The 12,940-nt window shown below is 42.4% G+C and overlaps 1 protein-coding gene across 1 annotated transcript in view; it reads right to left on the reverse strand.

Annotated features, from left to right (window-relative positions):
• The window catches only part of tut4 (terminal uridylyl transferase 4), a 112,175-nt gene that overhangs the window by 21,994 nt on the left and 77,241 nt on the right, over positions 1 to 12,940 (reverse strand). The window contains exon 21 of the mRNA XM_072438270.1: positions 8,417 to 8,530. Within this exon, the coding sequence (XP_072294371.1) occupies positions 8,417 to 8,530 (114 nt within the window). The remainder of the gene's footprint in view (positions 1 to 8,416; positions 8,531 to 12,940) is intronic.

The following is a 12,940-nucleotide window of genomic DNA, read 5'->3' on the forward strand; positions in this document are numbered from 1 at the left end:
TCCCCTCTCTAGGTGTCACTGGCATTGCTCATGTGGGCGTTGAAGTCCCCCAGTAGAACAACGGCATCCCCAGTTGGTGCACTGTCCAGTACAACTCCCAGGGACTCCATGAAGGCCGGGTACTCTGCACTGCTGTTTGGCCCGTAGGCCGCCACAACCCCAGTGTTGAACACAAACACATGGTGGCGGAGATGTGGGGCTCGAAGTAAGATCACACCTCTCGTCGCCGTTAACGCGCAATCTCATGCACAAGTTTGGGCTCCGTTCCCTGCCAGTGAGGTGACATTACATGTCCCCAGTGCTAGAGACTGTGTGCGTGACCTTGGTTGCCTAGGCACCAGTCCTTGACCACTGCCCAAAACACCTTATGGTCCTTACCATAGATGGTGGGTCCACGGGGTAGTGTTGCCCCACTGTCTTTTCGGGGTAGGCCTCCCCACGATACAATGAAGAACTGCGTTCACATAAAAAAGGGTTAAAAAAAATTAGAAAGACCGTATCGTCGCTCAGACACGGACGAATCCCTAAAAGGATAGAAAATCTGCCTTCTGTCCTTTAAGTCGGCTCAGCAATAAGGCCCAACTCAGAAACTATTCAAATTTGATAGATGTTAACAAATGTAACACTAGATTTATTTTCAGCGCTGTAGCCATTGTATTAATCATGTGTCCAATTTGGAGAAACCAAAAAGGAGTTTTGTTCATAGTTATCTCCCGACTTCCTGGTCCTTATTCCGAGTTTTTAACAGTTTTATGACTTTATATCAAACTTAGTGTTAGCCTGGGATAAAATAGTTATAGCTGGAGACTTTAATATCCACGTGAACATGAGTGATGACGCTCTCAGTAATGCCTTCAGCGCCTTGTTAGACAGCATTGGTTTCACTCAGAATGTAAATAAAGCGACTCACACTCACAAGAACACTCTGGATCTTGTCCTAACGTATGGAACAGAGATTAGTGACCTCATTGTTGCCCATGAATTCTCTGAAGTCTGCTCTTGACGTTGTAGCGCCGTTAAAACAGAAGGTCATTAGGCCAAAGCGCCTCCTCCTGGTACAACCGAGAACTGCGTTCACTTAAAAAAAGAGTTAGAAAGTTGGAGGGATTATTTTGTCGCTCTCACACAGAAGAATCCCTAAAAGCTCCTGTCCTATCAGCAGCTCTGTGTGAGGCCAGAACCAGAGACTATTCACATCTAATAGAAGTCAACTAAAGTAACACTAGATTCCTTTTCAGCGCTGTAACCATGGTAACAAACTGTCACAGCAGTAGAGCCCTCACTCCCAGCTTCTCTCAGCTCTGAGGATTTCCTCCTATTTTTTAACAATAAAATAAAAACAATCAGAGATAAATGAGATGAAATGACTCCCACTATTCGCCCTGAACCAGCCCAAGCTGTAAATCTAACGTCTCAGATAAATCCAGCTGTAAATGTAGAAATGTTCAGCTGTTGATCAAGAGAGAGAACTTCAGCCCTTATGTCCTCTAAAAGCTCCACTTGTGTCCTAGACCCCATTCCAAGCTCCTCAAAGACATTCTGCCCCGAATTATAGACCCTATTCTGAATATAATAAATACTTCAGTAGAAAGTGTTTATGTTCCACGTCCTTCAAACATGACGTCATTAAACCTCTTCTGAAAAAGACTCATCTAGATCCTGAACTATTGTTAAACTACAGACCTATTTATAATCTTCCCTTTGTCTCGAAAATCCTTGAAAAAGTTGTAGTAAAACAGCTTTGTCGCCCCCTACAGCAGGGTCAAGAGCCCACCACAGCAGGGTTCAGAGCCCATCACAGCAGGGTTCAGAGCCCACCACAGCAGGGTTCAGAGCCCATCACAGCAGGGTTCAGAGCCCATCACAGCAGGGTTCAGAGCCCATCACAGCAGGGTTCAGAGCCCATCACAGCAGGGTCCAGAGCCCACCACAGCAGGGTTCAGAGCCCATCACAGCAGGGTTCCGAGCCCACCACAGCAGGGTTCAGAGCCCACCACAGCCCACCACAGCAGGGTTCAGAGCCCACCACAGCAGGGTCCAGAGCCCACCACAGCAGGGTTCAGAGCCCACCACAGCAGGGTTCAGAGCCCACCACAGCACTGAAACTGCACTAGTTAAAGTCACAAATGATTTGTTATCAGCCGCTGACGATGGACTGGTCTCAATCCTGGTTCTGTTGGACCTCAGCGCAGCGTTTGACCATCGACCACAACATTCTACTGCAGAGGTTAGAATGTGATGTAGGTGTCAGAGGCCCCGCCCTCAGAAGCCCCGCCCTCAGCTGCTTTACATCCTATTTATCTGATAGGTAACAGTTGTTCATGAAAATCAGAACTCCTCCCCTTACTCTAAAGCGAGGGTGTCAAACTCAAATACACAGTGGGACAAATAAAAAAATATTGCCGGAGTCAAGGGCCGGACGGGTTCAACATTTATTGAAAACTTGTTTACACGGCCTTTTGCTTTATTGAAATCGGAGCCTATATACTCCCTGTATAAACACGAATTACGAAATAAATACAATTTAAACAATAAATAAATTAATTCAATTAAATCTCGAGCTTGAGTAATTTGAAAGTGAAAACATGTTCTTCAGGCAAACAAATGTAATATGCTTTAAAAAAAAGATATATATCTATCTATCTATATCTATCTATATCTATCTATATATCTATATATATATATATATATATATATATAGATATATATACCACTCAGCTGTATTTATCAATGAAACCTGATCAGAGCGATCAAGGAGACAGACTTAGTACTTGTGTGAAGGAGATAAAAACCTGGATGACACTTAATGATCTGCTTCTTAACCCTGAAAAAAACGAGGTCATTGTGCTGGTCCTAAGCATCTACGAGACGCTCTATCTGAGCAGATAGTCACACTGGACAATGTCAGTGTAGCCTCCAGTTCTACTGTAAGAAACCTCAGAGTCTTATTGGACCAGGAGCTCTCATTTAAAGCTCATATAAATCAAGCTTGTAAAACAGACTATTTCCATCTGCGTAATATAGATCAAATCAGAAGAATCCGGCCTAAAAGCGATGCTGAAAAACGTCTCCTGCATTTGTAACATCTAGATTAGACTACTGTAAAGGGGCTTCCACACCGTCGCGGCCGAAGCGTCCAGTTTACATTCAAAGTCTATAGTAAACGCGCGTTTACTATAGAAATAATCGATTATTGAAATAATCGATTTTCCGATTTTTAATCGATTCGCATATTAATGACCGATTATCGATTCGTACGTCCAAAGATCGATTTTTTTATTTTTTTTTAAATTAAAATGATTTTCTACATTTCCCTCAGTGACTTCAATCTACCTTCAAGAAAGATAATTCAGGACTCCTGGATTCTCTCTCTTGAAGGTAGATTGACCCTTGACCTTTTCATCAGTAACTACAATACTCTGTTTAATATTGATATAATACTAGTTTTAATATGTTGCTTCTCTACACAGTCATGAAGTGAAGGAAACGCTTCAAATACATTTTTCATTTTTAATAACATTAACCCCCGGATCCAATCGGAAATCAGATTGAAATCGGAGAGGATCTGAGAAAATCGGAAAAAATCGATTTTGAAACGTAAAAATCGGAATCGAATCGATTCTTGAAATTTGAATCGAAACCCAGCTCTAGTGTCGAGCATGTAGTGCGTTATTCGCGGCGCCATTTCTTCGTTTTCGCGGCGCGATTGGTGCGTTTTCTTACGCTCTCGACGCTTTGAGCACGTCGCGCCGGCCGATGCGGCCGGCGCGACGTGCTCAGATATGTTCAGTTCTCTGCAGCAGATGCGCCGCAGTAGCAGCCAATCAGAGCTGATGCTCCAGTGACCTACGTACGTACGTATTTCCCCTGCATTTCCGGTATTCCCCGTGGACTTCCCCAAGAAGAGCCACTTTTTCCTTGCTCGTCAACAATGGCAGACGAAAGACTGATTGTGGCTGTTTGTGGGAGAAAGGAGCTGCACGATGTATTCACGGTGGAACAGAGACAGAAACAAACCAAAAACGTGAAAACAACACTCTCGATATCTGCCATTTTACACAATGAAAGGTCATGACAACAACTCCACTGCTCATGCGACAACACCTCTACTGCGCATGTGCGCAGAGAGCTCGAGCGCGCCTGTGTACAGTGGCCAGGGCGTCAAGAGCGCGCGTCCGGTGCGTAAACCTTTCAAATGTACATGCGCTCAAATTCTGCGTCGGGCGAGTTTAGGCGTCTGCGGTCTGTACGTAGCTTAACTCCTGCTCACAGCAGGTCCTAAATGCTCTATAAAAAGCTTTCAACTGGTTCAAAATGCAGCAGCAAGATTACAAACAGGAACTAAAAGAAGAGAGCACATTACGCCGGTGCTGGAGTCTCTTCACTGGCTCCTGTCCAGTTTAGAATCACATTTAAACTCCTCCTCCTGACTTACAAAGCCATAAGTGACATGGCCCCTCCCATCTCAAAGATGCTATAGAACCATATCATCCAAACAGAGCTCTTCACTCTAAATGCTGGCCTTCTGGTGGTCCCAAGAGTCTCTAAAAGCACAGTAGGAGGTAGAGCCTTCTGGTGGTGCCAAGAGTCTCTAAAAGTACTGTAGGAGGTAGAGCCTTCTGGTGGTCCCAAGAGTCTCTAAAAGCACAGTAGGAGGTAGAGCCTTCTGGTGGTCCCAAAAGTCTCTAAAAGCACAGCAGGAGGTAGAGTCTTCTGGTGGTGCCAAGAGTCTCTAAAAGCACAGTAGGAGGAGCTATGGGGGAAGTATGGCAGCGTGAGCACTATAGGCCATAGGCTAGCTCTCAGAAAGGGCCTAGAAAATGACTTCCGTCCCAGGCTCCTGGGAAATACTTTTTGTTATGGTTTATATCAAGTAAAATAGTTAAACTTCTTCCACCAAAAGTTCCTCAAGCGGGAACTTTGCAGTTTGTGGTAAATCGTCTGTAGAAGTTAGAAAATATTCAAACATTAGCCTTTCATAGCATTTTTCACTTAATTTATCTCAGAAAGTAAAAGGGTCACACTCTTCATTTTTGGCTCATAAACAGACAATACAATGAACATTTGATATGTGAAATATCAGGTTGAAGGGCGTGGTCGTCTTGAATTAGTCATATGTTAAAACAGCCATAATTTCAAAATGATCTCCTATTGAAACAAGCTCACCATTAGGGTTGTGTTCAAAATATCGATGTCGTCACGGACTTCATATCGATACTGAGTCACAGTATTGATATTTATTTTATTTAAAAAAAAAAAAAGAAAAAAATATTTTTTTTTTTGTTTTGTTTTGTGGCCCGGAGGCTTTAAAGGAGGTGGAATAGTACTTTTCTTCTGCTGTTTGTGCTGCTCCTCTGGTCGAGGTGAGAAGGAGCTGGACCTGATCAGAAGCTGATCTGTGCAGAAGATGCTGCTGCAGCTGTTCAGACCATGAAACATACAATACTTTACTAGAATGTGTTCCTTATACTTCTATTTGGATCAGTTGGATGGATGAAGTTATTAGAGCAGAATGGATTTATAAATAAGTGCTTTGTGGATAAACATGAAATTTCATACATTTTTGTATCCAGAGTAAAACCAAGAACTTTTTAACCTCCTTGCCGAGGTAAGATAAGATATTCCTTTCTTGTCCCACATGGGGAAATTTCATTGATGCAACTCAGGTAGATACAGAGGTAGATACAGAAGATAGACTATATCTTGCATCAGAAGCAAGATATAGTCTCTCTTGCTTCCGATGCTATAAACAAACACCAGAATCACTGGCCCTTGGACAAACAGTTGGACATCTCACAGGTGCATCTCATGTACTGAAGACACTGAATCATCTTGGTCACATTGCATCATTTGACAGTATCATGAACTTTGAAAGTGTCTGGCCCAACGGCAGGTCCAACAGGGACATGTCCTTCCTCAGGGCTTCAGTCCTGAAGTTCCCACTGTCTTCTTCTCCATAACATCCATGTTGCCGAGGAAACCATCTCTTTGATCACAATTAGTCCAGATACAGTTTTTATTTGATAGTATGATGGTTATGCATAATTAAACTATTTTCTGCTCGTGCCTCTTGTGGAGCTTGTGATATGAACTGTTTGGAACGTATTATAAAGAATTTGGAACTTATTTTAACATGTTGTTATTAGTATGAGTTAAGGGGCCTAATGAAGTCAAATCTGAAATGTATGTGAAAAATTGGTGAGTCAAAAAACCCATGGTGAGTAGGGCTGGGTATCGCCAAGACCCTCGCGATACGATACGATCCCGATACAGATACAATATGTACCCGATACTTGTATATTCTGATACAATTCCCTCATTACGAGATGTATCTTGATAAATTTTTGAAAAAAGGGTCTTAAAAATGTATCAAACGGGTCATGGTTTTACTCTGGATAATAAAATGTATGACATTTCATGTTTATCCACAAAGCGCTTATTTATAAATCCATTCTGCTCTAATAACTTCATCCATCCAACTGATCCAAATAGAAGTATAAGGAACACATTCTAGTAAAGTATTGTATGTTTCATGGTCTGAACAGCTGCAGCAGCATCTTCTGCACAGATCAGCTTCTGATCAGGTCCAGCTCCTTCTCACCTCGACCAGAGGAGCAGCACAAACAGCAGAAGAAAAGTACTATTCCACCTCCTTTAAAGCCTCCGGGCCACAAAACAAAACAAAAAAAAAAATATTTTTTTCTTTTTTTTTTTTTAAATAAAATAAATATCAATACTGTGACTCAGTATCGATATGAAGTCCGTGACGACATCGATATTTTGAACACAACCCTAATGGTGAGCTTGTTTCAATAGGAGATCATTTTGAAATTATGGCTGTTTTAACATATGACTAATTCAAGACGACCACGCCCTTCAACCTGATATTTCACATATCAAATGTTCATTGTATTGTCTGTTTATGAGCCAAAAATGAAGAGTGTGACCCTTTTACTTTCTGAGATAAATTAAGTGAAAAATGCTATGAAAGGCTAATGTTTGAATATTTTCTAACTTCTACAGACGATTTACCACAAACTGCAAAGTTCCCGCTTGAGGAACTTTTGGTGGAAGAAGTTTAACTATTTTACTTGATATAAACCATAACAAAAAGTATTTCCCAGGAGCCTGGGACGGAACGACAAGATACAGAAGTTGCAGATGGCCTACTATTCTCTGATAAACACTACTTATTCGAACACACAATATTTCATATTTAATTCCACTTGCAATCGAGGAGCAATGACCTGTGCTCCTCGAGTCCCCGGTGAAGCGGTCTCTACCCCATATGGACGGTCCTTCATCTGCCTGAAAGAACTGGTTTCTCCTCCTGAAGAACGGTTCTCCTCCTGAAGAACTGGTTCTCCTCCTGAAGAACTGGTTCTCCTCCTGAAGAACGGTTCTCCTCCTGAAGAACGGTTCTCCTCCTGAAGAACGGTTCTCCTCCTGAAGAACGGTTCTCCTCCTGAAGAACTGGTTCTCCTCCTGAAGAACGGTTCTCCTCCTGAAGAACTGGTTCTCCTCCTGAAGAACGGTTCTCCTCCTGAAGAACGGTTCTCCTCCTGAAGAACTGGTTCTCCTCCTGAAGAACTGGTTCTCCTCCTGAAGAACTGGTTCTCCTCCTGAAGAACTGGTTCTCCTCCTGAAGAACGGTTCTCCTCCTGAAGAACGGTTCTCCTCCTGAAGAACTGGTTCTCCTCCTGAAGAACTGGTTCTCCTCCTGAAGAACTGGTTCTCCTCCTGAAGAACTGGTTCTCCTCCTGAAGAACTGGTTCTCTTCCTGAAGAACTGGTTCTCCTCCTGAGTGGCTACAGCTCCACTGTCTCTCTCGTCTGTGACAGTCAGATCTCTCCTTCATGTGGAACTCCTCCAGGTTTATACTTTTTCCCCGAGGAGGTTTTTTGTAGTTGTTGTTGTTGTTGTTGTTTTATGGCGGTTGGCATCCAATTGTTGCATTACCGCCAGACTTTATTCCTCAGACTTTTCGTAGTCCTCAGACTGTCGTAGTCCGTAAAAGTACTCCTTCAATTGCTTGGTTTTTTGTAGTTTTTCCTGCAGAAGGAGGGTCTAAGGACAGAAGGAGGGTCTAAGGACAGAGGACTCTGGGACATCATTCCCTCGTCCCTATAGACATTGTTTAATCTGCTTTTTCACTGTCCCCCTCAGAGGCCACTGTTTTTGTGATTTTGGGCGTTACGAAAATAAATAGAATTGAATTTTGGCATCTTCCCTGACCAGTTTCCTTCTCACCCTCACCCATTTTTTTACATTCCAAAACCTGGAATTTGAACAGAGATGTGTAAACTTGCGAGTGCAGGTCTCCAGACTCAATAAGGCCAAGTAGGGCGGCCGGTTAAGACAGGTGTAATAATGTGATAAAAATATTTCAGGTAAAAGAGGGTATTGAACTGTATACCTCCTGGAGAACGGGCACAACGGGCGGCGTCTTCTGCTGTAGAAAGTACAGCACCATCAGGATGTAAGCGTAGGACGACAGGCTGCCCCTGGAGGCGTCTCCGATATCACACCTCTGAGATATAAAAAAGCAGGTTAAGAATTACATTTAAAAACAAATTTAAAATATATTTTTAAAACGTATTAGCAACAAAGACATTAACCCTGACAAAAAAGACTGTAAAAACGTGATAGTATAGACGTGATTTATTTATTTATTTGACAGGGAGAATACAAGTGAGCATAAACGTGAGGGTAGAGTGTAAACGTGTGAGTGTGTAAACGTGAGTGTGTAAATGTGAGAGTGTAAACGTGAGAGTGTAAACGTGAGTGTGTAAACGTGAGAGTGTAAACGTGAGTGTGTAAACGTGAGTGTGTAAATGTGAGAGTGTAAACGTGAGTGTGTAAATGTGAGTGTGTAAACGTGAGTGTGTAAACGTGAGTGTGTAAATGTGAGTGTGTAAACGTGAGTGTGTAAACGTGAGTGTGTAAATGTGAGTGTGTAAACGTGAGTGTGTAAACGTGAGTGTGTAAACGTGAGTGTGTAAACGTGAGAGTGTAAACGTGAGTGTGTAAATGTGAGTGTGTAAACGTGAGTGTGTAAACGTGAGTGTGTAAATGTGAGAGTGTAAACGTGAGTGTGTAAATGTGAGTGTGTAAACGTGAGTGTGTAAACGTGAGTGTGTAAATGTGAGTGTGTAAACGTGAGAGTGTAAACGTGAGTGTGTAAACGTGAGAGTGTAAACGTGAGTGTGTAAATGTGAGTGTGTAAACGTGAGTGTGTAAACGTGAGTGTGTAAATGTGAGAGTGTAAACGTGAGTGTGTAAACGTGAGTGTGTAAACGTGAGTGTGTAAATGTGAGAGTGTAAACGTGAGTGTGTAAACGTGAGAGTGTAAACGTGAGTGTGTAAATGTGAGAGTGTAAACGTGAGTGTGTAAATGTGAGTGTGTAAACGTGAGTGTGTAAACGTGAGTGTGTAAATGTGAGTGTGTAAACGTGAGAGTGTAAACGTGAGTGTGTAAATGTGAGTGTGTAAACGTGAGTGTGTAAATGTGAGTGTGTAAACGTGAGTGTGTAAACGTGAGTGTGTAAATGTGAGTGTGTAAACGTGAGAGTGTAAACGTGAGTGTGTAAACGTGAGAGTGTAAACGTGAGAGTGTAAACGTGAGTGTGTAAATGTGAGTGTGTAAACGTGAGTGTGTAAACGTGAGTGTGTAAATGTGAGAGTGTAAACGTGAGTGTGTAAACGTGAGTGTGTAAATGTGAGTGTGTAAACGTGAGTGTGTAAATATGAGTGTGTAAACGTGTGAGTGTGTAAATGTGAGTGTGTAAATGTGAGAGTGTAAATGTGAGAGTGTAAACGTGAGTGTGTAAACGTGAGTGTGTAAACGTGAGTGTGTAAACGTGAGTGTGTAAATGTGAGTGTGTAAATGTGAGAGTGTAAACGTGAGTGTGTAAATGTGAGTGTGTAAATGTGAGAGTGTAAACGTGAGAGTGTAAACGTGAGAGTGTAAACGTGAGTGTGTAAACGTGAGTGTGTAAACGTGAGTGTGTAAATGTGTGTGTAAACGTGAGTGTGTAAACGTGAGTGTGTAAACGTGAGTGTGTAAATGTGAGTGTGTAAATGTGAGTGTGTAAACGTGAGTGTGTAAATGTGAGTGTGTAAATGTGAGTGTGTAAATGTGAGTGTGTAAATGTGAGTGTGTAAATGTGAGTGTGTAAATGTGAGTGTGTAAATGTGAGTGTGTAAACATGAGTGTAAACATGAGCGTAAACATGAGCGTAAACATGAGTGAATACACAAGTGTTCTACATTAATCTGTGACTTCTCCTTTAAGACAGAGTCTGCTGTGGAAAATTCACTTATTCAGGGGACAATTGTATTGTATTGATTTATTGATTGATTTAATAAATACCGAGGTTAACATAATATAACATGACATTAAATAAAAGTGTGATGAGTGTGGCAGAAACCCAAAAGGCTCATCATTAAGGCCAAAACCTACAATTAATTATTTAACAAGCTCAAATTGACAGAAGCTTTTCTTTTTGTTCTTTTTTTTGGACAGATGATTAAGGTTATGGGCTAATCCAAATCAAATTGAACAGAAAATGTTTTTACTGTAAAGAAATATCTTTCTACATATTCTAAAGAATGTATTTATTTTTTCATATGGCTATTGCTGATCAAATCAGAAGTATATATACATAATATATGCATTAGTGTTCTGATTACTATTATGACTATATAAAACCTTAGATTAGTGATTTTTTTTAATCATATTGATTGGTATTGAAGTATTCATAAAGTCACCACACTCCTTCCATTTTTGTCGAAAAGAAATCTGCAATTGTGATTTTTTGCTGAGGCTCCAGCTCCACTGTCTCTCGTCTGTGAGAGTCAGATCTCTCCTTCATGTGGAACTCCTCCAGGTTTATACTTTTTTTTGAAGTGGGAGAACTTGCACAATTGGTGACTGACTAAATACTTTTTTCCCCACTGTACTTCACTAGGTGAAATATTTTTTTTTTTTTAAGATTAACTGCATATATCCATCCATCCATCTTCTGCCGCTTTATCCGGGGCCGGGTCGCGGGGGCAGCTGTCTGAGCAGGGACTTCCAGACTTCCTCCTCCCCAGACACTTCCTCTAACTCCTCCGGGGGGATCCCGAGGCGTTCCCAGGCCAGCCGAGAGACATAGTCTCTCCAGCGTGTCCTGGGTCTTCCCCGGGGCCTCTTCCCGGTGGGACATGCCTGAAACACCTCCCGAGGGAGGCGCCCAGGAGGCATCCGAAACAGATGCCCGAGCCACCTCAGCTGGAGGAGCAGCGGCTCTACTCTGAGCTCCCCCCGTGTGGCCGAGCTCCTCACCTTATATCTATACTGCATATATTGCTAAGTTTAATGGAGATGAAAGATACTATTTATTTAACTTACTTTTTATCACAGCAGAATTTTCCAGACAAAGTGTAAACAAAGGATTATATTTGTTCCTATTCCTCTGACAAAGGATATCAATGGGAAACATTTTTTACATTTTACATGATGTAATAAATGCATTGTATGAAGAATGATAAGATGATATATTTGATCAAAAGAGATTTCTTGTATTATTATTTTTATTTATATTTATTTACTGGGTCCACTAAAATTCCTTTAGGTGTGTGGTGCCACCTCGCCCGTTTTAACACTATTAATGAACTAAATGTAACCTTAAATGTACCTAAATGATCATTTATATCTGTATATATTAGTGCGGACAAACTTTCAAACTTTAACCTATTAAACAATATATTGTCAATAAGTGTTGCAGATGTATTGATTTCCTAGTTTATCTAGAGCAGGAAAAAGTAATTAGTATGAAATATGTTTCGAAACTCACTTGTTGGAACAAGAGTTTCATACTTAAAGATATTAATGTTAAAATCACCAAAGGATATGGCATATTTTATCTTATTTAAAACATTGTCCATGCTTTCATTAAAATGAGTAATGCCAAGATCAGGAGGTTTATAAATATTACCTATAAAAATATCTTATCTTTGTTGATCTCAGTCTAAACTTGTGAACAACGGGACAACAGTCTGTCTCCTGCTGCCACATCCTCTCCAACAGTCTGCCTCCTGCTGCCACATCCTCTCCAACAGTCTGTCTCCTGCTGCCACATCCTCTCCAACAGTCTGTCTCCTGCTGCCACATCCTCTCCAACAGTCTGTCTCCTGCTGCCACATCCTCTCCAACAGTCTGCCTCCTGCTGCCACATCCTCTCCAACAGTCTGCCTCCTGCTGCCACATCCTCTCCAACAGTCTGCCTCCTGCTGCCACATCCTCTCCAACAGTCTGCCTCCTGCTGCCACATCCTCTCCAACAGTCTGTCTCCTGCTGCCACATCCTCTCCAACAGTCTGTCTCCTACTGCCACATCCTCTCCAACAGTCTGCCTCCTGCTGCCACATCCTCTCCAACAGTCTGCCTCCTGCTGCCACATCCTCTCCAACAGTCTGTCTCCTGCTGCCACATCCTCTCCAACAGTCTGCCTCCTGCTGCCACATCATCTCCAACAGTCTGCCTCCTGCTGCCACATCCTCTCCAACAGTCTGCCTCCTGCTGCCACATCCTCTCCAACAGTCTGTCTCCTGCTGCCACATCCTCTCCAACAGTCTGTCTCCTGCTGCCACATCCTCTCCAACAGTCTGCCTCCTGCTGCCACATCCTCTCCAACAGTCTGCCTCCTGCTGCCACATCCTCTCCAACAGTCTGTCTCCTGCTGCCACATCCTCTCCAACAGTCTGTCTCCTGCTGCCACATCCTCTCCAACAGTCTGTCTCCTGCTGCCACATCCTCTCCAACAGTCTGCCTCCTGCTGCCACATCCTCTCCAACAGTCTGTCTCCTGCTGCCACATCCTCTCCAACAGTCTGTCTCCTGCTGCCACATCCTCTCCAACAGTCTGTCTCCTGCTGCCACATCCTCTCCAACAGTCT

This window comes from Eucyclogobius newberryi, unplaced genomic scaffold, assembly GCF_026437365.1.
Source record: "Eucyclogobius newberryi isolate DKJ021-1_F unplaced genomic scaffold, fEucNew1.0.hap1 SCAF_9, whole genome shotgun sequence".
In the NCBI taxonomy this organism is placed as follows: Eukaryota; Metazoa; Chordata; class Actinopteri; order Gobiiformes; family Gobiidae; genus Eucyclogobius; species Eucyclogobius newberryi.